General features: G+C 50.4%; 1 protein-coding gene across 1 annotated transcript; it reads left to right on the plus strand.

Moving 5' to 3' along the window:
* Window positions 1–2,654: 2,654 nt before the first annotated feature.
* CHKA (choline kinase alpha) lies at window positions 2,655–27,769 on the plus strand. Its single transcript, XM_027856010.1, has 13 exons — window positions 2,655–2,718; window positions 2,949–3,168; window positions 3,837–3,948; window positions 12,203–12,256; window positions 13,385–13,498; window positions 15,494–15,627; window positions 16,004–16,108; window positions 17,286–17,344; window positions 18,313–18,400; window positions 20,087–20,195; window positions 23,461–23,567; window positions 25,955–26,036; window positions 26,567–27,769. The coding sequence occupies exons 1-13, from the start codon at window positions 2,655–2,657 to the stop codon at window positions 26,624–26,626; spliced, it is 1,308 nt and encodes a 435-aa protein (XP_027711811.1). The 3' UTR covers window positions 26,627–27,769.

Genomic DNA, 27,769 nt, shown 5'->3' on the forward strand with positions numbered 1-27,769 from the left:
GGTGAGCACAGCGCTGGATTTGGAAGTGGTGAAATGCCTCTTGTTGGCATCAGGAGAGATGCCAACTTGTAACTGCTTGTCCCTTCAGACTTCTGCTTCCTAGGAGGCTTATTCTGTGAAACTTGAAGTCTGTTGAGTTTATTGGAGATAATATTTGGATCAATTGGATGGCTATCTTGTGGGCTTTGACCCATGAAATCGTGGCATAGTTGCTAAGTTGAGGGTATAGTGCCCACATCTTAGACCAGATTGGGCTCGTGGGCTCCTGCCACCATCTGCGTCCCAATGCCCTCTGACTGTTCCCGGGCCTATCATGGCAGTGTCCATCGGAGCTGGTTCTCCTAACCTTGGTGGTGGTGGTCCTTCCTTCCTATTGAGTGCTTCAGCTATCATGAAAAAGTCATTGACAGTTACCTTCCTGTAGCTAAAGCCTATTAGACAACAATTCAGAGGAGTTGCCGTGTTCAGGCTTAGACAGAAAACAGGACGGCTGATGGCAGTCCCCAGGTCGTCAGGAATCTCTTGGTGTAAGCCAAGCTGGCCTGCCTGCCCATTCGGGAATACGAGGGTGGACTCTGAATTCAGTAACCCAGTTGAGAACAGTAGTTAATCTGTTTGCTCAAGCTTTTAGCTGCACTTTTAACAGTGTGACAGGAAGAGGACGGAGGCTTCCCTTGATGTGGTGCCAGGCTTGTTGCTTGGCAACCAGAAGCCCATTTGGGTCATGTCTGGCACTACGGTAGAATTTGGACAAGGTTGTACCAGTAGAGCAGACTGGCTTTGGACAAGCATCTAAGAACTCTCGAATGGATTCTTTTCCCCTGTATTTTTTGGGTGAAAACATTACCTGCCTTCCCAGGAGCTTGGTCTTTCCCAGGCACGTGGTTCCTCCCCACCCACCCACCCAAACTCTTCCCGCTTGGATACAGGTCAAGCAGCTTAATTGTTTCCTTCCTGGTCCCAGGAGTCCAACAGATGAGTCCTTCCTTACTGTTCCCCTTCACCCCAGTGACTCTGTGATTGATTCAGGTAGTGAAAAGGGGGAGGGGCACCTCGGGCGTTGCTTCCTCCCCCTTTTTCACTGTGTTCTCGATAAAAAACTCAAACCACTTAATGAGAGACAGCGGTTTAGTGGAAGACAGGAGACTCCCATTCTGCTCTTGCAGCCTTGGACAGGTCAGTTCTTTGGGTGGGCCCCTTCTTCACAGCCAAGGAAGTTGGATGGTCTCCCCAACTTTGTCGGGAAATACTGCCCCAAAGTCGTAGCTTGAGTTCAGGGTAATCAGCACTGTGGGCACTGGGACCGGAAGGCCGCTTGGCAAGAGGAACGGCCAGCCCAGGTCAGTGACTTGGCTTTACAGGATTAAATAGACCAGTGAGTATCGAGTACACAAATGTTATGTCGAAACGTGGCCCACAACTGGAAGGTGCTAGACCGAAGCTGCTATTTGGTGACTTTACACATCCATTTATCCTGGCTGCCTTTGTGGTTCTTAGGTGGTTTTCGCCAAAGACGACAGAGAGGACAGGGAGCTTAGACAAAGTAAGTTCGTCTTGATAGGTTCCTGTCTCTGAATCAGAATGACTATAGTTCTGGTAGGAGGTAGATGGAGGAGCCCGGGGATGAGGGAGCTGTCCACGTGATGCCCGACCCCCACCTCCCAGGAATCCTCTTGCCTGTGCTCTCTGGACTAATTCTCCTAGTGTAGTCCTGTACCTAGGACTACCTAGGCTACCTGGCTGGTAGCCTGCTGTGTATAAGGAGGAACCGAAGAGGCCAGGACAAATGGTCCCTTTAAGAAATGATTCTTTCCAGTGGTGACTTTGAATTCAGCTCCTGTTCTGAATTGTATTTATCTGTTTACAAGCTTCTCATTTTTTAATCTTTTTGTAGTTTGGTTGATCCTCTGTGGGGGCAGAGGAAAAGCAGGACTCAAGTAAAGAAAAAACTTTAGGAGAAGAGGCTGCTGCTGTTGACCAAAATAACCTTTGGAAGATACAGATGTGGACTGGGCTTAGGGTGGGCAGGAGAGCTCGTGGTCTGTATTGGCGAGCCAGCTTGGAGACTTCTGTTCTCCGGCTCCAGCTTCTTCCCTTGCTTTGTCCCGGTAGGCTCTGGGCTCCCCCTCTTCCAGCCCCAGAGTCCAGACCTCCAAGGTCCTCCAGCAGAAATCTTTACAAGGAAAGGAGCTGAGGCCAGAATAGGGAAGTGTCGTTACCCACGGTCACATAAGGAGCAGGGATTCCCATCCAGGCAGGCTGGCCCCAAACCCGGTGCTCTGGCTCCCTGGCCACACATGCTGCCTCCTGCTGCTCACCAAGAGTTCCCTCTTGTTGACTTTCATAGGGATCCTGAGGGGGCTTTTTATCTCTGTTTGCTTTTGAATACATTGGTCTCTCTGAAATGGGGTGTGCTTTCATTTTTCTCGGTCGTCCCTTTAGGGGAGCGGCTGTGGCCAGTCTTCGTTCTGTCCCCAAGATTTGTGATGGAATATGCTGACTTTGCAAAGTCTTGAATGGGGGTATGCTTTTGGTGTTTGAACCCTTGGAATTCGTGGAGATCGGCAGCGTCCTGAGTCCTGAGCATCCTTGTTCTGGAAGTAGAGGGGCCCAGGTTGACCGCGTTGACTCTCTGACTCCTGGGAGATGATAACATGGGGATCCATCAAGGTCGGGGACGTCGTCACGTGTGGACGCCTGCTCGTCCCAAAGGGGACGGCGAGCTGCCTTGATCCTTCTGCTCTCTGTGGCCTTTGTTGGGGCACGGGGCTCCAGAGGCGTGTGTGTCAGGCTGTTAGCGTAGCGTAAAGCTGATGTGTGCCCCGGTGATGGTTCCTCTGAAGAGATACACCAGTTGAGAGCGCTGTTGCTGAGTTGTGAATGCAGGGGGCATGGATGGGGAAAGCCTGGCCTGGGCTCAGCTGGTTCTTAAGCTTCACCAGCTTGAGCCACGGTGGCGACTTTGTCTCCTCTTCCCGTTCATGCTGCATCAAAGAGATCTCGAAGACGGACTCACTTCGTGGCTTTCCCGTTGCTTTCCCGGCCTTCCCTGCACCACTACTCATGGAACAGTCCTAGTAATGACGGCGTCACTGGCAGACAGTCGTGTTGTGTTTTAAAGTTGGTAAAGCGCCTTGTGTTGGATCTCATCTGGTCCACGGGCTACAGGTGTGTCAGTCACGTGTTCATTTTCCAGATGAGGAAGCTGAAGGTTGAAAGACACTTTGGCTTGTCCAGGGTCGTATTGGTGAGGTGGTGTTGGAACCCAAATCTTCCTGATCTCCTTTGTGGAAACACTTAGTCCCTCCGTTCTTTGGCCACCTTGGTTCATCGTCCCCCTTGTTAGGCAGTTGTGGTGAGGGCTGCCTTCTCCCTTAACAGCCCTCCACAAGTTAACGCTTTGAGTTAGAAAGTTTGCCCATGCAGTCGATTGAGGGGAGCTCATGATTGAGGAGGAGGTTTTCATCAGCAGTGGGAGGATTCTTGGAACTTCCTCGAAAGGGAAACGTTTGCCTCCTTTTTTTTTGCATTTAGCAAGCTGTGTAGGGGAAGGTTTAAAGAATGCCCTGTGAGTAGCAGTCAGGAGCTATAGAAATGAAAAAAAAAACCAAAACAAGTTATAGAAATGTCTCTGAAACTGATCAAGAATTGGTCCATAGGAATGTGAGGGAACTTTACAGTATTTAAATGTTATAATATGTTAATGGGCCTTGGGTACCATTGGATTGCTCCCTAGGGTCTTTAATCAATACTCTAAGAGCTGTATCTTGGGGGAGAAAAATCAGCATCAGTCCAAGACTGGTCAAAATGACCTTGTTGTCTCTCATCTCCAACAGAGGCGGCCTCAGCAACATGCTCTTCCTCTGCTCCTTACCTGACTCTGTCCGGTCTGTCTCAGACGAGCCCCGGCAAGTGCTTCTGCGCCTATATGGTGCCATTCTACAGATGGTGAGTTGATTCTTTGGGAGTGGGGGAGGAGGAAACTGGCCTAATCTGGTACTGTTGAGATGTAGTCATTTGGAGTCTGATGAGAAGGTACCTGTGTATCTTGCTCTGCCCTTTCCAATTCTATTCCTGTTCTGATTTGGTGTTTCCCTGGTGTGGGCCTCCCGCCAAGCCAGACCCTACTGTCCACTAGGGCTGGAGGGGTGAGCTAGGTATGAGTCAAAGCTGTGTTTTCTAATACCCAGGAGAATGTTCTCTTCAGAGCCTTCACAGCCTGTAAGGGACTCTTGTGGAGGAGGATTTTTGCCTGACATGGTTGGGAAATCTTAAAGCATTCCTACCCTTAAACCTTTTAAGAGGACACAAGGCTCCATCTCCCCTCGGAGGTTTGAGGCAGGAGCTTTGCATGAGGTCCAGATTCATAATCTAGCATTTCTAAGATTACCTAAAACTAGGCTCATTTGTAGATTTTTGCCTAAAAATCTAGTTTAATTTAGAGTTTGAAAGGCCACTGTTGGCTGAATTGCCTTCATTATAGTGTTTTTAACTTGCAAACGTGAAATCCTAAATATTTGTTCTCCAGAATATTTAAGCTATGTAATTAACATTTTAATGACCATAAAAAGAAATGTTTGTCAATATGAACTTTGTATATAAGCAGACTTGATGGTTACATTGACTTGCTTTTGGAAAGGTCCGTTTGCAGAACTAACAAAATTGACATTTTGCTCAAAGAGGGAAAGACTGAATACCGGGCAGTTTTCTCCTCACAATTTGTTACTGTCATATGTGGTCCCTGTCCCTACCTGGGTACAAAGTCCTTCTTGTTGAAGGACGTGTGAATTGGGTCCCACTGGTTTTTAAGAGGCTCTCTCTGTGTCTTGTTTGCCCTGGGTTCTTTCTGGGTGCCTCAGGGAGCAGCCCTACTGGACACTCCTGCCCTCACACCTTTGCCAGAGAATGAAAAATGCTCCCTATCATCCAGATGATCTTTCAGTGGGGGGAGAAACTTCTGTGTGAACAGGCCTCTTCATGATGCAGCTTTCCCTTTATTGTGTCAGGACATGAAAATGACCAAGATGTGAAAACGCTGTAAACAGTGACCTGTTTGGGGACCTTTTCGGTGCCCATCAGGGCCTTTGGTTCCTATGGCTCTTGTGAGCTTGGCTGGGGCTGTGGTCTGTTAGCTTTGCTCCCGACCCCTGAAAACCCACATTAGAAACAAAGAAAGAATGACCGAGTGAACTATTGAGAGTACCCACCTGGGCCAGTGGCGGGATGGAGATGGTCCTAGAGGGCCGGCAGTGTCGCCAGCAGGCTATTTCAGCTCTTGAAGCACCTTCAATTAATAGGGTTCAGGCCTCCAAGCAAACGTGAAGGAAGCAACAGCAGGTTCTACAGCACTTTGGGGTTCTTGTGCCTTTTTGAAAACATTAATGATTTCACTGGCAGCTGAGCCTTGAACACTGGGCCTAACATTCCAGGCCCAAACCAAGCATTGCAGTCCTGGCTTTGTTTCCCAGAGCTAGGCTCTTCTGAAATGCAACTTAATTTGAATTCTGTTATAGCCCACACTGAATTCATTCTTGAATGAGTAAGGGCCACACCCCAGGGTTGGGGGGGCCACCTCACACCTCATAGTACAGCAGGATGAAGCATTTCTGCTCTGATTGAAACAACCATAGCCACCTACTGAAAATGGGAAATTCTTTGGAGATGCTTAAGTAAAGAGAGCTGTTATCAAATCTGGCCATTAAATATCTCCACACGCTTTGGCTATAGAATACCTACCTAATTGGTCACTTCCTTAGCCAGTATAAGATTTCATGAGTTTTTATTCCCAGAGGACACAGGCCCCGGTGAGGTACCACTCACAACCAGGAGGGGGGAATCTTTGTGTGGCTGCTAATTCCCTTCCTGGAATGGCTTTTCAGAAGGGAATGGATTCTGTTCCAATGTAGCTTTTGTCAGCTACATTTGCCATGAGCCTTGCTGTGTAAACACAGAGCCCTCCAAAGGCGTGTCCTCACCCCACATTCCCAGGGCTGCTGACACCGTAGGGTGAGGCAGCTCATTCTTCCCTTTGTCCCGCGGGTCATTTCTGCAGGTGAACGTGCTGACCTGGGCCAGACTCCCCAGTGGTGATGGTGAAGTATGTGTACGAGTGGGGGAGGGGGCTGAGAACGGGGTCTCCTGGGTGTTTTGAGATGTCTAATCTCCTTTATTTCCATAGTGGCAATGAAATGACACTAAGGTTTAAGTAGCAGAGTCCAGGTAAAACTTTGAGATTGCCCTGAGGGGGGGTGCACTTTCTGTGCCCAAACATCTGTCTCTTCAGCAGCTATTTCTACGTAAGAGCAACCTAAATCACCTTCTTCACTGTTGTTCTGGAGACTTCTTTGGGGCTGATCTGTGTGAGCGTTTAGGTGGCATGTGCACATGGGGGTGGGGGGCAGGTGGGCTAGAGCCAACTTGTTCCTTTTTTTTAAAAAGTAGCATAAAGATCAACAAGACATTCATGCACTGTTTTTTATGTTTTATTTTATTTCAAAAAGCTAAACGTTTACACCATCTCTAGAAAATTTGTTACCTACATTCTGGGATCTAATCACCAAACTGCATAGAAATGCAACCATTTCAGATTTACTCCTGACAATTCTTAATGGGGTTGATGCAGGAGGAAGGCCCCCATTTTAACAAAGCAGACCAACTGGGAAGAGGGAGCCGGACAAATCAAGCTGTCTCAAGTAAAGCAGGCAGCTTGTGTTCCGACTAATAGAAATGCTGAGGGCAAGGACGAGGTGCCATTCGGGAAGGGCAGCGCCTAGTTGGTCAAAGAGAACTTGAAAGAAGACTGTCGGTTCTGGGCCCTTGAGCATACAGCTTCAATCTCTCCTTTCTGCTGTTGGGAAGCAGGAGGAGGAGCCAATTTGGCAGGTTTACAAACCATCCATCACCAGTTTTGGAAGACACAAATGGTCAGTCTGTATTGCTCATTCGATGGAACCTCTGTCAATGGGTTACATTTGCCTCAGAGGAACACTATGTACCTTCCTCAGACAGAATTCTGATTCTCTGTTTAAACTGATTCCTGTGCATGAATGGGAAAATTTGGCCTTGCCCATTATGGGCAATCCCCCTGGCATGAATGTCTGTATCCATACACATCAAGGGGCCTCTTGATTGTGGGTTTCAGTTGGGTTTTGGTTTTTGTTTTTGTTTTTGAACAGTAGAATGCTAATACTAGTGCTTGTTTGAATACTAACCATAATGAAGTTAAAAGGTTCAAGGCCCAAGGCAGATATGCTTTAATAATTCAAAAAAAGATACTTGGGAGACATTTTTTTTTTCCTTTTACCTTTCCGGCTGGTTTCCCAGGAAACCACTCTCCTTCCCTTCCTCCCTCCTTTCTAAGTGAATATAAATATTTGCTTGTAGTAGCCTGTGAACCATTAACTGTAAAGCATTATGTCCTCTGAAGCAAAGTGACTTCTATTATTTTCTTCTCTTGGGAAACCAGAGCCACTCATTTTGGGATCTCACAAGTTTAATAACTGGATCAGTCTCATGCCATTTTGTGAGCACTCCTGTTAACAGACTGTTGTTCTCGATAATACCTTTCAGAAGTTCTTTGATTTTGTTAATTCCCTGGAGTCTTCAAAAAACTGGTTTCCTTTGCGTGATGAACACTTTATAACAAGTTGCCACAAACTAGAAATAACTTTGAATTCAATTTGTTTTCGTTGCTAATAGGATCACTGATTCAGTTACATTTACTTTTGTTCAGTTGCTTAAAAAAACCAAACCAAACCAACAGGCCGGCACAGTGCCGCTGGGCCTGTGTGAGAGTCAGGCCTCGGCTGGTTTGATCACCTCAGCCCAGACCAGCTCTCCTCTAGAGAGAAGACTTCCTGTGCCCATTAAGTTTTCGTGGCCCTGAGCTGACCCCAGAGCCAAGATGGCAACCAGATCACTGCCCCAGAGTCCTCCCATACCTGCTTTGGTGCCTCCTTCGGGCGGCTCCATTGTCCAATCTCAACAGTCTTAAGTCTCTTTGTGTGGCTGGTCCTAAATGTTTGGGGGTTTGTCGCATGATGCCAACACAGATGCCTGGTGCCTGGCTGAGCACCTCGGATGGGGACGTGGCTGTGCTGGGTGGCGCGAAGGGGTCTGGAGGGTAATGTACCACTTTAGCTGTATGTGCATGTGTTCTCTGCTGCAGGCTTGCCCATGCGATCGTGCCTAGAGCACTCTGGTTTCCAGGTGACAGACACGATTCACGGTATAGTATATGAGACCTCTGAAGTGGGAGCATTCTCTACAGCTCTAATTTCTTTCTTTTAGTTCTTGGTTTCAAGAAATGCTTTTTAAAAAGAAAGTTGTAATGCTTTTTTAAGTAGCACCAACTACCTAAGTCGGGGCTGGGTTTGTAGAGCTCGACAGCAGCTGCCGGTCCAGAGGGGGGCCACCTGGTCCTCGGGTGAGGCGAACCAGACACCTGGTTTCTGTTTCCTCAGTAAAGAATGATGCTTAATCTCCTAGTCCCTGATGGGGACCCTCGCTTCTCAGGATCCTGGTGAGGTGTGGGAGGTTTGAGGCTTCCTTCCTCCACACCACTTTGAACACGTAGTAAATAAACCCTGTCTGCCCGTGTAAATCCATATTGGAGACTTAGCTCTGTGGAGCTCCAACCCCCAGGATTTAGCATCAACCCTACCCCCGCCCCCCATCCCCAGATCTTAGGACATGACATTTTAAATGTCATTAAATGAATTTGAAATTAGTTTTCTTTATTGGTGACATTCTGGGGCATCCTAGATAGGAGGGTTGGAAATCACTAATCCAGTGTCTTTCCTCTGTCACTGTTCCTTGTACCAATTGCTCTCGTACTTTGACAAAAGAAAATTTTCCCTCTGGCCCTTGAAAATTCCCTGGGACATTCCAAGTTTGGAAGAACCGGACTCCCCTGTTTCTGGGAGGATCCAGGTTTCCGTGACAGGCCATGTGCTGAGGTTCACCCTGCCTCGAGGCCCAGGGATCTAGCCTTTTCTTCTCGGCTCCCCTTGCTTGGGTTAAAAAGGAAAATCCAGGCTAAGGAGAGAGACGTTATTTTCCCTACTACAAATCCATTTGGTCCTGGAGCTCAGGCTGACCCTTGTACACACGTGGCCTTAACCCTCCTGCTGTGTTTCCTCTTCCGTGAAATGAGGAAGTTACCTGTGATCCTGTCCCCTCGGAATCCGGCCGTGGACGGTGTAGGTGTTGTCTGTCTCCCATGAGCTGCGGCCGAAAGGCCGGCCCCGGCTTCTGAGCTCCTCTTCTGTTTAGCTGGGCGTGAATAGAAAATCGATGGAAGCTTCTGCAGCCACTGTCAGGCTTTTAACGTTTTATTTCCGCAGCCACTGTAGTATTTGTTGATGAGCTCTTTTTTGGCTCTGCAGCTGCTCCCCCACAAATGCTCAGATGGATTCCTTCACGAATGAGATTGCCATTTTTTCTGGCCCATAAACACCTGAGATCTCATTGGGTGCTGTTATTAAAGACAGTTCTAACGACATACCAAGGCCTGTCGGTCAAACATTTACCCAACTTGGAAAGCCATTTGTGTCCCTTGGGTAGAATTTCAAGCATCCTCCCAGTGGAAGAAAAGAGCTGGTGGAATTCGCTGGCTTGGGGTGCATCTCTCTGTCTTCACCGGAGGAGATGTCCTCCTGTCTTTTCTCAGATCATGATCAGACTCCTGCTCCGTCTCTTTCATTGTCCCTGACGTGATTGGAGAAGCTTTGTCTTCTGTACTAAGGAAACAGACCAGAGCCGGGTTGCCTCCTGGTGGTGCTGCTGCTCTTTCAGACCATCTCCCATTGGTCCCATTCGGTGGAGGGGGGGGGAGGAGGGAGACAAGGGAGGACGGCAGATTCCTTTGTAAAGGAGCTAACTGTAAAAAGGGATGATGGCCTTAACAAAGAGAAATGGCGTGGCCCCTCAGGTCTTGAGAAAACGAAGCAATTTGTAACTTTGGATGGAATGACTTTCTTTCAGGAGCACCATTAGGTAAGGCAAAGGGGCTTCTTCTATTGGCAGACTAACCTTTTAACTGTGTCACCCCCAAGAAGATACAGCTCTTGTTGTAACAGTGAGGTAATGACCGTAGCTCTGTTTAGAATTTGTATGCAGGTCAAATCCCGTTACAACACCTTACAGGCAGATAGGCGCGAAGCTTTTGGTTTAGCTTTTCTCAAATAGTTTCATTAGCCCTGGGAGGTTGGAGGGGGAGGCGGTGTGGGCCAGAAGGGAGGGTCGGGGAGGGGGAGGTAGCCTGCATCCAGCAGGGTGCGCGCCTGGGTTGACCCCACGGCCTAGCCCGTGTGCCCTTAGAGAGAGGTTTAGGGTTACTGGCCTCTAGAGCATTCAGAGCACTCAGCCAGCTCCTTGGCAGTGACTTGGGAGCATTTCCCCAGCACCTTCCCCTGCCTCCCATCTCCTCCTGGGGTGCCCAGCACCAGGCTTTAATGGCTTGCCCTCAAAAAACGTAATCTAATTGGATGGGAGAGATTTCTTTATGGGACCTTTGGAGTCTAATTTGAAGGCACTAGATGATAGCTAACATTTATATTTCTTTAAGGTTTGCAAAACGCTTTACACACATTCTAACTTGACCCTCACAACAGCCCTGTGAGGTAGGTGCTATTTTTATCCTCATTTTACAGGTGAGAAAACTGTTAACAAGAGAGGTTATTTGACTTGGCCAGGGTAACACTTATTAATAAGTGTCTGAAATGGGATTCAAACTCAGGTCTTCCCGACTCCAAGTCCAACACTGTCCACTGCACCAAGCAGCCTCCCAACAAAGGAGTGAGTGCTTTAGAGAAGGACAGAACTAGAGTGTTTATCACACGGAATTCACAGAGCAGGATTTCTTTAGCATGAGGTCACGGCCTAGCAATAGGTTTTTTCCCCGACTTTGAGTTGTAATGGCTTTCCTTGTAACGGGATTTGACCTATAGCACCTTTGCTCAGAGGCAGTAAGAATTGCACCAGGTGGCCTCACTTGTCCTTCGGTCTAGCAAGCCAGCTGGGCTTCAGTGCTTAGGTGGGGCTGAGTGAGCGTGTGCAGTCGGGCCTGGAGGACACCTTCCTAATGAGAAGCTTTCATTTTGTCTCCTTGCCTCTTGGGTAAAGTGAGCAGGCGCCCTCAGCGCCATATGCTCCCCAAGTCGGTCCCAGGCCGTGTTGTTTCCCTGCTGCCAGAGTAGCTGGAGAGGCTTACCTGGCCCTCCCTGTTTCCCAGCCACATTGCCACCTTGGGCGCAGGTGTTTTGATAAAGCTGTGGAACTGGAAGGTGAGCTGTTCATGACGTTCCACAACCTCTAGTCCCTTTTTTGGAAATTTAGAAAAAAGAGGCGTCCCTTACGGGCTTCTTTGTGTTTGTCCTCTAGCAGTGTAGAAGAAGCTGGATTTGGGGAGGCACTCTCGGAAGGTCAAGCTGCTGCCATGACAATGATCTTGTTGGCTTCCTTCTGCCCCATCCCCCTATTAAAGATGGCAGAGCCCAGGGGATGGCAGGGAGTCTGGTGGTGCATTTTAAAAAGCTTCTCGAGAGCTTTGAATGAAATCTTTGTTTAGTAACCTGTTGGTGAGCATAGAATTTATTTTACAGTTTCCTTGAGGAAAGCAATAGACAGTTATCTCCTGTCTAGCAGGGGACCTAAGCAGTTGGGAGATTTCACTTAAATTCTCACAAGCCCGTTTGTGATGCAGGAAGGAGGGGATGACTACTTACTTGGGGAACTGCTTTGAAAAGTCAGTGACCAGTTAGATGAGCCAGAAGCGTTCCTGTCCGTGCACAGCCCAGTCAGGGCAGAGGCCGGGCCGGCTTCCGGCTGTCCTGGGAGGAGGGGAGTCTCACTCAGCCTCTTAGAACTTCCTCTGAGGAGATGGAAGCATTCCAGTCACTTGTCTCTAGCAGTGAAATTGCTCCTGGGTGCTCGGGTGGCTGTCGGAAGGTGAACTTGCTATTTGGACTTGGGGCTCAGTCTTTTTTCTCATAAAGATACTTGGAGCCCTCGTAAGGTGTTGGTGCATATTTATGTTGGATTTTGGTGGCGTAGTCTAGGCTGACGCTGGTCAGATCTGACCGTAAAAAGGCTAGCTCTCCTAGTTCTGTGATTCGGTTTTGTCTAGTAGTGATGGCTCAAGCTAGAGTCTGCACTCGCCTTCACCACCTCACTGCGAGTGTTTGCTTGTTCTCCTTCATAGAGGTCCTGTAATAAGGAAGGAGCTGGACCAGCCCAGAACGAGGACGCGTGCCAGGTGAGTAATCCTGGCAGACATGGGGTGGGCAGCCCTCCTCCGAGAAGGGCCCTTCTGCTGGGGGCCGGCTAGACAGCCCCGCCTCTCCACCTCTCTCTGACTCTGACTCTGGCTCTGCGTCAGATTCGAGCGTGGCAGATGCAGGGCCGCAGCTCTTTGGTGGGAGGGAGGAGCCAGGCTCCTAAATGGAGTCACGGGGGAAGGTGTGAGCACAGCTAACAGCCGGATGAGAAGACTGGAGCCTTGGGCTGAGTGCAACAACATAAAATGCAGCATGGGGTGAATTTAAAACCTTGAATCAGGTGCAAAAAAAAAAAAAATCAGCCTTGTGTAGTACAAAATGTAGGGCAGGGGTAGGATGGAAAGCATGTTGCATGTCCATCGGAGTCAGCTGTAGAGAGCTCGGGGGCGATGGACGAGGGAGGTGAGAGGGGACCAGCCTCCAGGACCAAGGAGACCCACTGGGCTCTGCCCGCGTCTGCAGTGGTGGGTTCAGGTCTGGGCAAGGCAGTGTGACAAGCCAGAGGGTCTGGAGGTGGGCAGCCAGCTTGGGGAAGAGCCCAGAGGCCGCATCAGCTGCGGTGGATTGCCAGGCTGTGGGGGAGAGTCATTCGGCTTGTTTTCTGAAGCCCCTCGAGGCCGTGGGCATCCATCGACAGCCAAGGCTGCTGCTCCTGCTCCACGGCTCGCTCACGTCCAGCCCCTCATAAATTCCCTTTGAATGCTGCCTTCTGGCCTGAAAGAAAAACAAATTGGGGGTGGGGTATGGAAGTAGAAGGGAATTTAGAGGCCTCTGTCTAATCCAACCCACTAGGAGACCCCTCAGGCAGAGGCTATTTGCTGGAGATCTTAGCAAGTTGGACTAGTTAGAGGGGGGCTAGGAGTGGAGGGAAAGTAGGCTTTCAGATGACCTGAGGCCTTGAGGCCCACAAGGCTTTGGGGCTTAGTGCAGGCCTAACCCCTGGGCCACCCTCCATCCAAAGGAAAAGTGTGGGAGGTCAGAAGTACATGATCCACAGATGATCCTAACCTCCCCTCCCCTGGAGCAGGTCAGGGTCAGCAGGAAGCGCCGTGGGTCAATTCCAGAACAGGGAGAGTGACCGTTCTTTCCTCTTTGTGTCTGTGTAGGGTGCCGAGGCCATGGTGCTGGAAAGCGTTATGTTCGCCATTCTTGCCGAGCGGTCCCTTGGCCCAAAGCTGTATGGAATCTTTCCACAAGGCCGCCTGGAGCAGTTCATCCCCGTAAGAATCCTTCCTTTTCCGTGGGCGCTTTTGCGATAGGGGCAGAGTCTCCAAAGGTGGTTTTATTTTATGCATTGCTCGATTCAGAAAAGCTGATAAGGCAGCTTTGTGAAAGATGGCTGTTCAGAAGGAGTTACACACGTGCACCTGGTTCCCTAAATCCAGCCAGGATTCCATTTCTTAATTGGGTATTTAAAAAGTTTTGAACATCAGACTTGAGCTGGAGCAGCAGTCAGTGGGCTTTTTTTTTATTTAATTTGGGGAGGCAGTTGGAGTTAAGTGAGTGTTATGTGTCTGAGGCCGGATTTGAACTCAGGTCCTCCAGACTCCAAGGAGTCAGGCGCTCCATCCACTGCGCCACCTAACTGCCCCTTCAGCATTTTCTTTTGCAAGTAAATCTTTGAACCCTAACTGTCCTGCAAAGACAACCCAGAACAGAGAGGACCTGCGTGCCCACCCAGAGCCATGCTGGATCCTCACACTCTCCCGGACAGAACTTTGAGCCCCATCTCGTTAGCTCTTGGAACCTCAGTCAGCTAAGAAGGAGCTGGGAGAGTGAGCGGGTTGCCTCTGGGGGCCTCTGCGCCTGGGATCCAGCAGCCCATGCCCTTGAAAAGTCACCCGCTCTGGGGCACGGGGGCAGCCTCTCAGACCTGTGGCTCCTGAACCTTGTAGGGGTTGAAAGAAGAGGCCAAGGTCTGTCTGTCGCTGGTGTGGCCAAAGGGAAACCTCCTTCAGAGTCAGTCGGCAGGGTCTAGTACGTCCAGGAGTCTCAGGGAAGGAGGGCAGTTGTTTCCATAGCTTCAGAATGTCAGGTGGCTTCCCCCCATAGACTCACTCCACGAGATGCTGCCTGCCCCAACCCCCCCCTTTTTTTTTGCTTTTTTTGGTGAGGCAATTGGGGTTAAGTGACTTTCCCAGGGTCACACAGCTAGTAAGTGTCAAGTGACTGGATTTGAACTCGGGTCCTTCTGACTCCAAGGCCAGAGCTCTCGGCTTGCCTGCCCCTTTTTGAGGGCTCTGGTGTCAGCAACATGTTCCAGGGGACAGACTGTGTGCCCTGGCCTTTCTCCTTCTGAGTGGACACGGGCGAGGGGCTCACTCCCTACTCCCGTCTCCCGGGTTTCCCGTCATGAGCACCTGGTTCCTGCTGGTTGGTCAGCATTTAGTCTGTCCTTGGGTCGTTTCATTAGGGTTAGGTGGGAGACGGGTCAAACTGCTCCCCTCTGTCCCTGCGAGATGAAGGGTCACAGGCCACTGTCTGTCTCTTCTATTCGGGCATGCCAGAACGAACAAATGATTTTGTGGGGGGAACGTCACTGGGGCTCTTTGGCTCCCGCCTTTTCAAGGTCGTGGAATATCATGATGACCCCCGAGAAGGGGAGGGCCTTGGCTTGTTTCGTTTCTCGGCATGGAATGCTGAGGCCCGTCTGCAAGTTAGCCTGGGTCTTGGGTGTTGTGTCTCAGTTTCCTCATCTGTAAAATGGGGATCAATACCTCCCAGGGGCGGGGGTTGTGAGGATCCCATGAGAGAATGTTTGACACGTAGGAGGGCCCTTAGTGCTTATTTCATTCCTTCCTTCTTGAGGGGAGAGCTGGACTAAAAGCAGTTATTGTGATGGTGACTGAGCCTAGAGTGAGCATTGGTAGCTAGAACAGGTGCTTGGAATCTTGGACTGCGTGAATAAAAGAGATATCTCGTCTGGGGACAGAGACCTTGCCAGACTGTCCTGGTGGGACCAGCCCTGGAGGACCGCATTTGGACCAACGGAAGGTGACCCCAGAGAGGCTGTTTGAGAGAGTTGTTTTCAGAGCTGCTCTGGGTGGCCTCAGAGGATGGCGAGTTGCACAGATTGTGACACGGGGTAGGGATAATGGCCGTCAAGAAGCAGAGGTGCCCCTGAGCAGGGGCCTGGGCCGTCCCCAGGGAGAGCATCTTCTGCTTTGCTCGGGGCAGGAGGGAGATATGACTGTATTTTATTTTTCTCTTTCTAGAGCCGCCGTTTGGACACTGAGGAGTTAAGTTTGCCAGATATCTCTGCAGAAATAGCTGAGAAAATGGCCACGTTCCATGGTATGAAGATGCCATTCAATAAAGAACCCAAATGGCTTTTTGGAACCATGGACAAGTAAGTGGTGAGACCGGCCTGGCCGGTGTTGCGTCGTCCATGAGCGATGCCCGCTTGTCTGCCTCTTCCTGAAGTGGTCGGTGGTGGTGGTGTAGTTTGCTAAGTTGCACCTCCAGAGCCTGGCCCTGCCCCCTGGACTTCAGCCCCTTCCGCGTCTCAGTTCTGAGACGTGACATTAAGCAGGTTGCTGGCCGACAGTGTAGGCCCCCCAGGCCCCAGTCATCCCTGGCTCAGCTTGGATGGGATAGTGGAGGGGTCTCCTGAGAATGTAGGATTGCATTTGTGAGCTTGCCTCAGGTTCATCAGACTGTCTGTAGAACAAACACAAAAAGCTAAAATCAATTGTCTAAGCATCCTTTTTCTTTTTTTCACAAAGATATTTAAATCAAGTTCTGAGAATTAAATTTACCAGAGAATCCAGAGTTAAAAAACTAAACAAACTCCTCAGTTATAATCTGCCTTTGGAAATGGAAAATCTAAGGTGAGTTTTCCTTCTATTTTTTTGATCCTATGAATTAGTCTATCTAAAAGATTAAGTTTTCTCACTGGCACCTTAGCCATCTTATAATTGACTCAAAAATGTAGAACCTGTGAGATCCCATTGCTTGCTTTGGAAAAGGCCCTGGGCTCCATCAGGAGAACACAAGGCCGCCTCAGTAGTGCCTTCAGGGTCGAGAACCCTGTTGCATGGCCTCTGATCTGAACGTTTGGAGAGGCATAAAAGGCATGTCCACAGCACTGAGATGGAGGAGACCCAGTGCAGAGTGCAGGGGAAGGAAGTGCGGCCTGGTCCTCTGGCTCCACGACTCTGCCGAGTCTCCCGAAGGAGACCTGCTACTGTCCGTGCAGCAAAGGCTAAGGGGAGGAACAGGACCTCTTGACCGGGTTTCGCCACACATCTGGGTGGACACTCTTTACAACTTGTCTGGCCGTACCATCAGGCAGTGAGCCGAGCCCCTGGCTGAACAAGGAATATGAGGTGGGCTGGATTGCGTGGCAGGAAGATGAGGAGATGGTCCCTCGTCAAGAGGGAAAAACGACGTGCTCTGTTGGTGTGGCACCGTCGCCATGTCAGAGACGAGGAGGAGTGTACCCACTCCATGGCCAGCTTTTGGGAGGGCCTACGTGGATTCTCTGTGTCATTGAATGAAGCTCAGTATATGAACAAGATCCCCGACACTCACCACCGCCATGCTGGTCATCTGGAACTCCCATGCTGGAACACTGTCCTGGTCTTTTAGGGAGTAAAGGGGAGCACCCAGAGAGGCGTCTTCCAAAGGCCTCAGGGCTGCCACATGCAGCCTGGGCACAGCTGACAGAGTCCCTTCTCCAGACGTCATGAAACACCTTTTCTCTAAGCTGTCCCACAAGCCTTGGATGCTTTCTAGAGGAAGTCAGTTTTAGGAGCCAGCCAAATGACGGAAGAGAAATCGGTGGGCTGGGGAAGCTGCTGGAGACATTGAGCTGCACCCCAGGGCTGGGCCTCCCCGCTTGGCCCAGGGCCGGACAGTGCTTGCTGGTGAGGGAGGTGGAGGTGCCCAGACGAGGGCTCATCTGTGGTCTGCGCAGGTGGTGTCCAGCCCCTTCCCACCTTGGCCTCGAGCTTCTGAAGCATGTGCGTGTGCGCGTGTGATACTGAAAAGTACGTCCTTTTCTAGGTCTTTGCTGGAGTCGACGTCGTCGCCGGTGGTGTTTTGCCATAATGACTGCCAAGAAGGTAGGAGGTGATGCCAGGGGTGGGGGTGGGGCAGACCTCTCCTTGTCCTGCGGTCGCCTTGCGGGTGGGTGGGCTTGATTGTCAAAGGTCAGTCACCACTGGCTTGGTCCTGGGTGCAACCTCCTGCACCTGCTTCTCCACAGATGACTCGCTTCAGGGAATCACTCTCCCTGACTTGACAGAAAACCACTCCTGCGCGTTTAAAACTAAAGGAACTCACGAATCCCACCCAAATAGACAGTGAAGGCAACTGGGGGGCGCCACAGGGCACGGAGCACTGGACCTGGAGTCAGAAACACTTGGGTTCAAATCCAGCCTCAGCACTCACTGGCTGTGTGACCTTGGGCAAGTCACTTCACTTGTCTGCCTCAGTTTCCTCAACTGTAGAATGAGGTTGCCTAGAAGAGTTGTTGTGAAGATCAAACAAGACTCTATTTGTAGAGTGCTTAGCACAGCGCCTGGCACATGGTAGGGGCTTAATACATGTTTGAGCCCTTCCTCCAATATGCTGCAGAATCTATTGGCTTCGTGGTGCCATTGATCCTTATCATTAGCAGGAGTGCCCCATGTCTCCCGGCCATCAATGCCAAACCATGGTCAGTACAGCCTTTAGTCCAACGGCCTTCAGTTACATAAGCTACCGGTTGGGAACCACACATTGGTTACTAGGTGGGACAGTGATGTCAGACCAGAACTGGGCATTGCGGTCTGGCATTGGGCTCTCATCCCTTCCTGTCCAAGCATGTCAGGAGGCTCCAGAGTGGTGACATCTGTGGGCTGCTATCAGGATGTTGCATTAGGGTTAGCATAGTAAGAGGAGCCCAGTGGAAGGGCCTCCAGTGGCTGGCCCTGGGTTTCAAGAGAGCGCACTAGACTAGCAAGCCACCCAGTGACCGCCTACTGGGGTGCACTTTGACCCAGGGGTCATACTCCTCAGTAAAAAGGCTGTGGGGCCAATTCTCTTGTAGGGAACATCCTCTTTTTGGAAGGTGGGGAGAACTGGGAAAAGCAGAAGCTGATGCTCATCGACTTTGAATACAGCAGTTACAATTACAGGTAACGTGTCCCATGGGCCTGTCGGCTGCTGCGTGGTCTGCTTGCTGTTTGACTATTTTGAAAATCCTATTGAATGGAAAAATCAGGAAGCCAGAGCAGCTTCTCCAGGGTGGGCACATAGGGCAGGGGAGTCGTGATGTTATGCCAGGCGGAGGGAAAAGCTGTTGGCGTGGACCATCCTTCGTTTTTATGATGTTAAAAGTAGTTTTAAAGATAGCGGGAGAGAGAAGCAAGATCGAAAACTATAATGTTTGAGCTGAAGAGTGCTCATTTCTGGGGAGAGGGAGGGATTCGTTTTTCAACAAAAACAGTACTAAGAAAATTGGATAGTTTCTTGGGGAGGGGGAAAGAACTAGACTTATCATCTTATGCCATGGACTGTAATAAATTTTAATCAAGTCAGGGATGTGGATATCAAAAAGGCACATCATTTTTTAAAATGAGAGGAGAATAGAAGGTTATCTCTTTCACGAATGTAGGTAGAATTTTTAACCAGTCATGACTTCAAGGAAATGGAGACGAAATTGGTGAATTTAGTTATGTAAAACAGAAAAGAAATGCACAGCAAAAAGCAATGAACCCAAAATAATAAGGAAAGATAATGAATGGGGAAGATCTAACAGATAAGTGGTCAGAGGATATGAACAGCATTTCTTAAAATAAATATAAATTGTCAATAACTATTTGAAAAAGTGTTGCATGTTACTTTGTAAAATAAAAGAGCTCTTCATCATCTTCTTCCCATTCAGTTGGTAAGAATAGTAATAAAAAAAAGGACAAAGTTGAACGCTTAGTACGTACAGTGCACCAATTCCCGGTTCTGACCAACCTTTTTAGAAAGCAATCTGGAATCATATAATGGGAGCTAGAAAAAAACATTCACAATCTTTGATCAGATGATCCCACTGCTATCCCTAAGGATGTTTTGGTTTTTTCCCTAATAGTATTTTATTTTTTTCCAATTACATGTAAAGACAGTTTTCAGCATTGGTTTTTAATGAGATTTTGACTTCTGTACATACCTCTGTTCCTAAGAAGCAAATAAGGGGGAAGCCATTGACTAAGTGTTAATAGAGAAATGAAACAGAATGTTCTGGCTCTCGTAAGAAATGCTGCCTCTGCACTGTCGTGCAGCCGTGTTAAGTCCGCATGCAGCCAAATGGTGCCAGAGAGAGGGTGCGTTTGCCAGGCTTAGGTGGTGCGTTGCTGGTGCAGAATTTACCTCCACTATTGATTGTCAGAGATACTGGTGTGCTTTGCCATTTCCTTCTGCAGTTCATTTTACAGATGAGGAAACTGAGGCAAACAGGGTAAAATGACTTGCCACAGTAAGTTTTTGAGGCCGGATCTGAACTTGGGTCTTCCTGACTCCAGTCCTGACACCCTGTCCACTATATCACCAAATATAAAAGGTTGGAGGATTTTTGTGGTCCATGTTCCCAACTAGTCCTTATCCCATGTCATGGGGAGCCAGAGGATTGGTGTCCCATCTCACTGGACATTTACTATCTGGGTGACCTTGGGCCAGGTGCTTCTTATCCCTGGGCCTCAGTTTCCTTATCTGTAAAATGAGAGGGTTGCACTCTAGGCCTGGGGTCTTGTGACCCAAATGAACACTTTGCGGACCAGCCAGATGGCAGGTTATCTGCCATATCCTGAGCGTGGCGATGTGTTTTCTTATTGCAGAGGCTTTGACATCGGGAATCACTTCTGCGAGTGGATGTATGACTACACTTATGAAAAGTACCCCTTTTTCAGAGCCAACATCCTGAAGTACCCTACCAAGAAACAACAGGTATGTCCACATCTCAGGTGGTTTTGCCCGTAGGCATTGGTCACCTCCTCTGTAAGCAGCCAGACACGTGTCCTGAAGAATCCTGCACAAGGTAGCTCTGGGAGGGGGCCGAGTACAGGAGGGGGCACGTCTTAGGCATTGGCCCACTTTGGGACGCAGCCAGGGGCTTTTGGAGAGAGCATGCGCTGTAGGGAGCCTGACTTTCTGTGGTTATGACAGAACTCAGATGCCCAGAGAAGAAAAGCAGAGGGAGTGGGTTTCCTTTGTAATCCTATGATTCTGATTTTACGCACTTCAAAGCCGTGATAGCGGGAAGGAGCCCTGAGGCCCTCTGGGCACATCATGCGTGGCCGGGCCCCAGGAGGGACTTTCTCCTCATCCCGTACATTCTGTGCTGCTGGGCCTGGGTGTGGTGACTAGATGGGTCAGAGGCGCAGGGATGCACAGGACCTTTGTGTCCAGCGGGCACTCAGTGGATGTCTGAGATTCCAAAAGGAGACCTAGGGAAGACAAGAGGTTCGAGTGAACTGCAGGCTGAGTGGGAGCCCAAAATGAGAGAGAGGGAGAAAGCCCCACACAGCACGAGCTCAGTACCAGTGAAGGGGCGGCGAGCACCTTCTCTGTACCAGGCTCGGATGAGGAAAGGGCCCCTCTCCTCACCAGGACCAGCCCTTTGGGTGTGCTCTGGACCCAGTCTGTCCTGTCTTCTGCAGATTGCCCCCGTGGTCCTCCTCTCACCCTCTCATCTTCGCCAACCCCCTATGAACACAGCTGTAGTTCCCCCATCCTGAAAAACCTGAAGGGGCAGCTGCCTCTTCCCTTTGGCATGTAGTAGGCCCTCTAAGCAGTGCTTATTGCTTGATTGATTCAGCCCTCCTGTCCTGGACAGCCTGAAGCATACTCAGACTTGTGGAGAGGAGCCTTAGAAGGTGTAATCTGAATAGGGGGGAGGGCGGCAGTCTGGGCTCATGCTCAGAGCTCCACATGAGGGAAAGTGACCTTGGGGTCAGCCCCAGCCTTGCCAGGCATTGCCCTGCCGAGTGACTGCAGGGCAGAGGACCCACTTGGGGTGCCACCGCCCCCAGAGCTAGTGCAGAAAGAATCCTGTTTTTGGCAGAGGCTGTCTTTCTATTTGGCCAGTTGGTGGGAGAGGGGAAGGGCATTGAAGCTGGGAATGAAGTGCCTGGTGCCAGGGTCCAGCTCCATGCTGCCCTCTAGTGGGCTGTCCACCATCTTCTCTCCCCTGAAGCCAAGGAACCCTCTATGATCATTCTCCTGTTGAGTGTTTGGACAAGACATTTCCGCGGGTAAAAGGTGACATCGAGCAGAAAGGCTGCCTGGAGAAAAGGCGAGCCCTGGGGGGAGAAGGAGTGCAATGGAGACATGGAGAGGGACGCTGGAGGGAGGAGGGCACAGTGTTGAGGAAAGAGAAGAGGCGTGGTGAAGGCTACCCAGAAATTGCTGCAGAGCGTGTGTGGAACATGGCGAAGCGTTGCAAGTTTGCCCGCCTGCAGGCCAAACTCGTGCCTAGATTCAGGGGTGCAACTTCTTGCTGCATGTTGTAGAGAGCCCTGGCCCCTGGAAGAGGGGGAGTGGGCTGGTCCAGCTTCACGTTTTCAAGTGGGAAATGGCTTTGGAATCCCATCATACCCATCAGAATACCTGGAGCCTTGGGTTGTGTTTCTGGGTTTGCAGCCTTGCCTCAGTGGCCCTGGGGCAGGACTGCCTGAGGCCAGACGAACTGACCATTTCTGAAGTCTGGCTGTAACTTAGGGTGCTGGAAGACATCTTCTCCCTTCACAAAGACTTCATGGCCAGTTTACTTTAAATAGCTCTTTGTTGTTGCTGTTCAGTCGTGTCTGACTCTTTGTGACCCATAGACCGTAGCACGCCAGGCCCTTCCATCCTGCGCCATCTCCCAAAGTCTGTCCAAGCTCACGTTCGTTGCTTCCATGCCAGCATCCATCCATCTTTTCCAGTGAGTCTCATCTTCTCGTAATGTGGCCAGAGTATTTAAGCTTCAGTATTTGTCCTTCCAGTGAATAGTCTGAGTTCGTTTCTTTAAGTATTGAGTGGTTTGATCTCTTGCTGTCCAACGGTCTCTCAGAAGTCTTCTGGAGCGCCACAGTTCAAAGGTGTTGATTCTGCCATGCTCGGCTTTCTTTACCCTCCAGCTGTCACAGCCATACGCTGCTACTGGAAAAACTCTAGCTCCGACCATGCGGACCGTTGTCAGCGAGATGACGTCTCTGCTCTTTAGCCTGCTGTGCAGGTTTGCCAGAGCGTTCCTTCCAAGGAGCAAGCGTCTTTTAATTTCCTGGTTGCAGTCTTTGCAGCGATCTGAGCCCAAGAATATAAAATCTGACATTGTTCCCATTTCTTCTTTCTCTATTTGCCGGGCAGTGAAGGGACTTAACAGCAATATCATGTCCAAAGTGTTTTTAACATATGCACGAATGTGTGGGGGTCAGCCTCCCAGATCCCTTGGAGCTTGGGATGGGTAACCTGCTGTGTGATCCTCTTAGAGCCGTGGTTGTAGCTAAGCCCTGATAGAGAGGCTTCTTGTCAGCCCTGAGACATCCCTTTGGTTAGCCTGGAGCATTCTCAGCCATCCTGAGACTGCTTCAGGAGGCCAGCTCTTTGCGCTCAGTCACCTAGGTCTCTGGGTTTGCAGGCAGCACCATTCCCTCTCTTCGTTTACGGGGTGCTTTGGCTTTTCCCACAGTGGGGGGGCTGCTGCAGTTTGTAGAAATCGATGGTTGTCTTCATTTTGTGTTCTCTTCATTTTCGTGTGACTTTTCTTCAAATTTTCAAGTCTTCCTTAGTTTCTCTGAATGTCGTTTATTTGAGGAAATTTCTCAGAATACCTGGTACAGTTTCTCTGTTCTGTCTCCATTGCTTCTGGTGCTTTGAACTGACTGATTAATTGTTGCATTATGTTTTAAGTATCCATGCTCTGCTTTGACACCTACTGTGTGCCAGGAACTGTCCTAAGCCCTGGGGGTACAGAAAGGCAAAACCAGCCCCTGCCCTCGAGGAGCTCACGTTCTACGGGAGAGGCAGCGTGTGCAGACAGCCGTTAGGAGTTGTTTTTAAGAATTCCTTCAACCCCCGATTTCTTGGCTCATTCTCGTCTGATGATGATTAAAAGTTAACAACAACCTCAGATCGTGCGGCAGGTGACAGCAGGGCCTGGGGCCTCTGGCTCTGCCGAGTCACATGCACATCTTGTCCTGTTTGTGATTGAACCCTTTCTTTTTTTTAGCTTCATTTTATTTCTAACTACTTGGCTGCCTTCCACGATGGATTTGAAAACCTCAGCGACAAGGAGAAGTCCAGGATGGAGGAAGAAACATTGGTGGAAATCAACAGGTGACCTTTCTCATTGCACAGGGACGCTCGTGCTCGTTGTCATCTGGTGTGTTAGGTGTCTCTGAGCGGAGCGCAGGGGGCCTCGGGTTTGCACGGGTGGACGTGATTGGTCACATTTCCTGGTCCACTGTCAGGCACTGGTCAGAGCTTGTTTAATGACAGAGCCCTGCTGCTGGCAGACTTGAACTAATTGCTTGGCAGGCTCTTTGGGCTCAGGTAAGACTGTCTTTGTAGACGGTGGGGTATGGAAATCTATCCTATCCTACAGGAAAATAAGGGGGGGAAGGGGAACAAGGAACAAGAGAGCAGGGGGTTGATAGAGGGGAGGGCAGATTGGAGGAGGGGATAATCAGAAGCAAACACTTCTGAGGAGGGACAGGGTCAAAAGAGAGAATAGAATAAATGGGGGTGGGATAGGATGAAGGAACTATACTCATTTTTTCACAACAGGACTGCTATGAAAGTGTTTTGCATGACTATACACCTATAACCTGTATCGAGATGTTTGCTTTTTCAATGAGAGTGGGTGGGGAGGGAGGAAGGGAGAAAATTTGTAACCCAAAGTTTTAAAAACACGTTAAAAAGAAGAAAAAAAAGAATGCACAGTAGTCACAAATTTGCATTAGTAGAGGGAATTTTCCTACTGAGAAGTTTCCTAAAGCAATAAAATATTTTTGTAGACCATTAAAAAAGAGAGAGAGAGACTGTCTGTAGAAAAATTAAAAATCTTGCTTTGAATCTTTACTCTGGACATCTTCTGGGCCATGAGTCTGTGTTAGAATGTTCCCTGGAATGAGGCCTTCAAGACAAAAAAGGCTTGGGAAAAGGCTGCTCGGTAAGGAGTGGCCTTGTAGGGACAGTCAACAGAGAGGGTCAGGTGGCTTTCTTGGACCAAAGGGGAGTACTCAGAAAGCTACCAGGGGCTTCTGACTTTGTCTGTGACCCTGCCTGCGCCCCAGTTAGAAGTTCATTGACCTGTCTCCAGCGATGCCTTGTCTTGGCCTCTCTCCCCAGATGGAGGTGCCATTGATTTCCTGGGTTGGAATAGGGTCTAGGAACAAGGGCAGAAATCGGAGAGAGGGACGCTGAGGGGCCATAGCACCAAGGTGTGGGGGGAGGCAGCGGCGGACCTGAGAAAGCTCAGTTGTGGGCTGGAGGAATTATCAGAAGAGATGGGCTGGGAAAACGTTATGAGCAACTCGTTTTTATTATAAACTCAGTCCTCCACCAAAGTACTTGAGTAACCATATGAAGTAAGAGCGGAGGAGACGCTCTTGTCCTGTGACCTCTTCCTGGCCTGCTGCCCCTCCCACCACGGTGACTCTGTCTTCTTGGCCGCCCGGAGCCTTTGCCGGAGGCCCAGGTTTGGACGGGTCCTTTTCTGGAGGGGCCGGCTCTGTGAAGTTTAGAGTCTAAACCAGCCTGGCGCACAGGAAGCACGTCTTGTGTGGAAGACAGCTCCGCGTCCTCCTCTTCCTCTCTGCGTCCGTCTTGAGAGAGAGGATGAGGAACCTTCTTAGCAGGAGTGGAGGGGGCGGGGGGGCCCCCCCAGGAGCACCCTGACCACCGCCATCGCCCTTCTCCCCAAGGGACTGTGGCAAGTTCATCTGGAGTCCTGAAGTCACTTTCATAATAATAGGCTTTTAATTTTTGAAAATTCAGCTACACCCACTGGGCAAAAACAAAATAAAAAAACATGCCACACCTGTGAGGGAAAGAGCAGTAACAACTTAGTGCAAGCAGATGCCCTGGGTGGGAGTGAGAAAGAGAGGTGAGTCTGTCCCCTGCCCTCCTGACCTGTTCCCCAGCGGGTGGGACAGAGTTGGAGACAGTGACAGCGGCTCCTCCAGCCCTCAGAACCCACTTGGCCAGCCAGCTTCCTTTGCCTTCTGTCTTTGATAGAGGATTTTGGCTAGAGCACTTTCACCTGGCACACTGACCCCAGACCCTTATGCCCATAGAAAGACAGGGCTCCCCAGGACTGAGAGAAAGTGAGCCTGTCTGGGCATTGCTTTAGTGGGGGTGAGGAGAGACAGCCAGATTTGTTTTCTTTTCTGTTTGGTAAAGGATGTGTGTCCCTGTATCCCGGAGCCTTCGCCACCCCTCCCAAGTTTTTCCTCTAGACCTGCAGGGTGGGGGGCATGCCACCCAGCAGCACCGGCTGCTTTAGTCGGCTGGGGTCCTGGTGTCTGTCAGAATCAGGCATGACAGCCACGGTTCTGAAAACACAGACACGAATCTGGTGGGGATTTGCCGTTCCGGGGGGGGGGGGGGGTTCGTATATGGGAAACCCTAACCACACCTTTGCACGCGGGTTGTGACCGACACCCTCTTGTTCTAGAACGTGTTTCTCACCATACTTTCTTGCTTCTGATTTACCATTATAGGTTTGCCTTGGCGTCCCATTTCTTCTGGGGACTTTGGTCAATCATACAAGCCAAAATTTCATCTATTGAGTTTGGGTACATGGTATGTGTCATATAATTTTCTCCTCTGTTCTCGCCAGCCCCTCACCCCCCAGAGAAGTTATGGAGGGAGTGGTTGAGCTTTGAAAGGCAGTGACTGGCGGGTTGTCCGATTGCCTCCCTCCCTCATGGCGAGGTGGCTCAGGGGAGACTGACCCTGCCTCAGGAGCCTGGTGGTCTGCGCAGGCTGCGTCCCTCGGCCATCCGAGGTGCCGGAAGGGCTGCTGCGGCAGGACTCGGATGGCGCCCATTTGGGTGGCCCCACTCTGCCTTCGCTTGGAGACCTTCGGCGGGGCGGGACACGCTGCCGTCTTCCACGGAGGCCCATTCGTCTTTGGGAGGTCTTGTTAGAAAGTTCTCTACAACTGCCCCCCATCCTTCCTTAGTGATCACAGTGATGGCAGCGGACGCGTGCTCTGGCCCTTTCTCACTTCTTGCTCTTTGGATGAGAGAGGGGAGAGGCGCCCCGCGGCCCCCACCCCACCCCCGTGTCAGGGCCCCAGTGCCTGAGGCTGCCTGTGCTCCTTCCCTTAGGACTACGCTCTAGCCAGGTTCGATGCCTATTTCGACCAGAAGAGGAAACTCGGCGTGTGAGCCTTGGAGCCTTGCAGCAGGGGGTCCCTGCACTGTTTGTGTGAAGAGAGCGGCTGGGTGGGATTTCTCCTCTGTGCTTGACTCCTGCACCTGCAGCCCGGTAGGCTCGGCCCGCCTCCCCTGGGAACACCCACGCGTGTGGGACTAGAGACTTATTAAAAGTCGGGCAACGTTTATTTCCTATCTCGTTGACGATTTCGCTGGGAGTCTTTGACGTGAGATGGGGACGCAAACCAGATGGCGAGAGCCGAGTGCCTCCTCATCCTTTGCTCCTCCTCCCGGCAAGCGGGGGCTGAGCCCCCACACCCCAACAGCGAGCAGCATCCTGGGGGGCTGGTTCTTACTGTTTCATGGGTATGTATTTTTTTAAACGTGCTGGTAAAGGTTGTGGCCAGGATGCTGGGCATTGGCCACGCATTGTAGACACTACTAGCTTGCAGAAGGAACCAGGAGCTGCTCGCAGCATCACCGCTTGCAGGGCACGCCGTGTGTGCCCGCAGCTCTAGGACACTACCGTTCCAACCCTTGGGTCCAAATCGCCAGTGCTCAAGAAAGCGCGTCGACTTAGACTCACACTGTAGCTTCCTTGTGACTGGTGTACATGCTTTGTTATCCAGAGGCATCTTACTGTAACTGGAAAGAACCCTTCCCCCAATTGCTGGCTGCCAGTGAAGGGGGCCGGAGGGTGCAGGGCTGGGGGGAGTCGGGGGGGAGGGACAGCTTACACGGGCTTCCACCAGCCATGGGGCGTGGGACAGCTCTCCTGCAATGCCCCAGGCCTCCCCCAGCCTAGACCCTCCTGTGTGGCGGGCGAGGGAGTGAGAATACTTGGTCTTCCTCCTCCTCCCACCATTTGTGGGGTGGGAAGGGAATCCTTGTAAAGGTTAAGAAGCCCCAGCTGCTTCCACGCCCCCACTTTCCCCTCATGGCACCCCACTAGTGCCATGATTGGGGTAACCAGTTGACTGTGCTGAGAAATGGGGGAGGAGAAGAATCGCTGTGAAATGTCCATAGGTATTAAATGACCCTTTGGGGTAAACCTTGAGCTCTTTTTTTACTCTGAACTTCTATTTGAGTTTTGTGTGCAAACATTTCAACCACCACAGATTGTACTATACTAAAAATAAAAGTTTTAAAATCAGA

This window comes from Vombatus ursinus, unplaced genomic scaffold, assembly GCF_900497805.2.
Source record: "Vombatus ursinus unplaced genomic scaffold, bare-nosed wombat genome assembly UNPS02011369.1, whole genome shotgun sequence".
NCBI lineage: Eukaryota > Metazoa > Chordata > Mammalia > Diprotodontia > Vombatidae > Vombatus > Vombatus ursinus.

Excerpts from the sequence above, each read along its gene's own strand:
- CHKA (XM_027856010.1), top strand. The coding sequence starts at position 2,655 with ATGGGGATCCATCAAGGTCGGGGACGTCGTCACGTGTGGACGCCTGCT. Across the intron at positions 13,499-15,493 it reads GCCTGGAGCAGTTCATCCCC|AGCCGCCGTTTGGACACTGA; the intron begins GTAAGAATCCTT and ends TTCTCTTTCTAG. Across the intron at positions 15,628-16,003 it reads CTTTTTGGAACCATGGACAA|ATATTTAAATCAAGTTCTGA; the intron begins GTAAGTGGTGAG and ends TTTTTCACAAAG.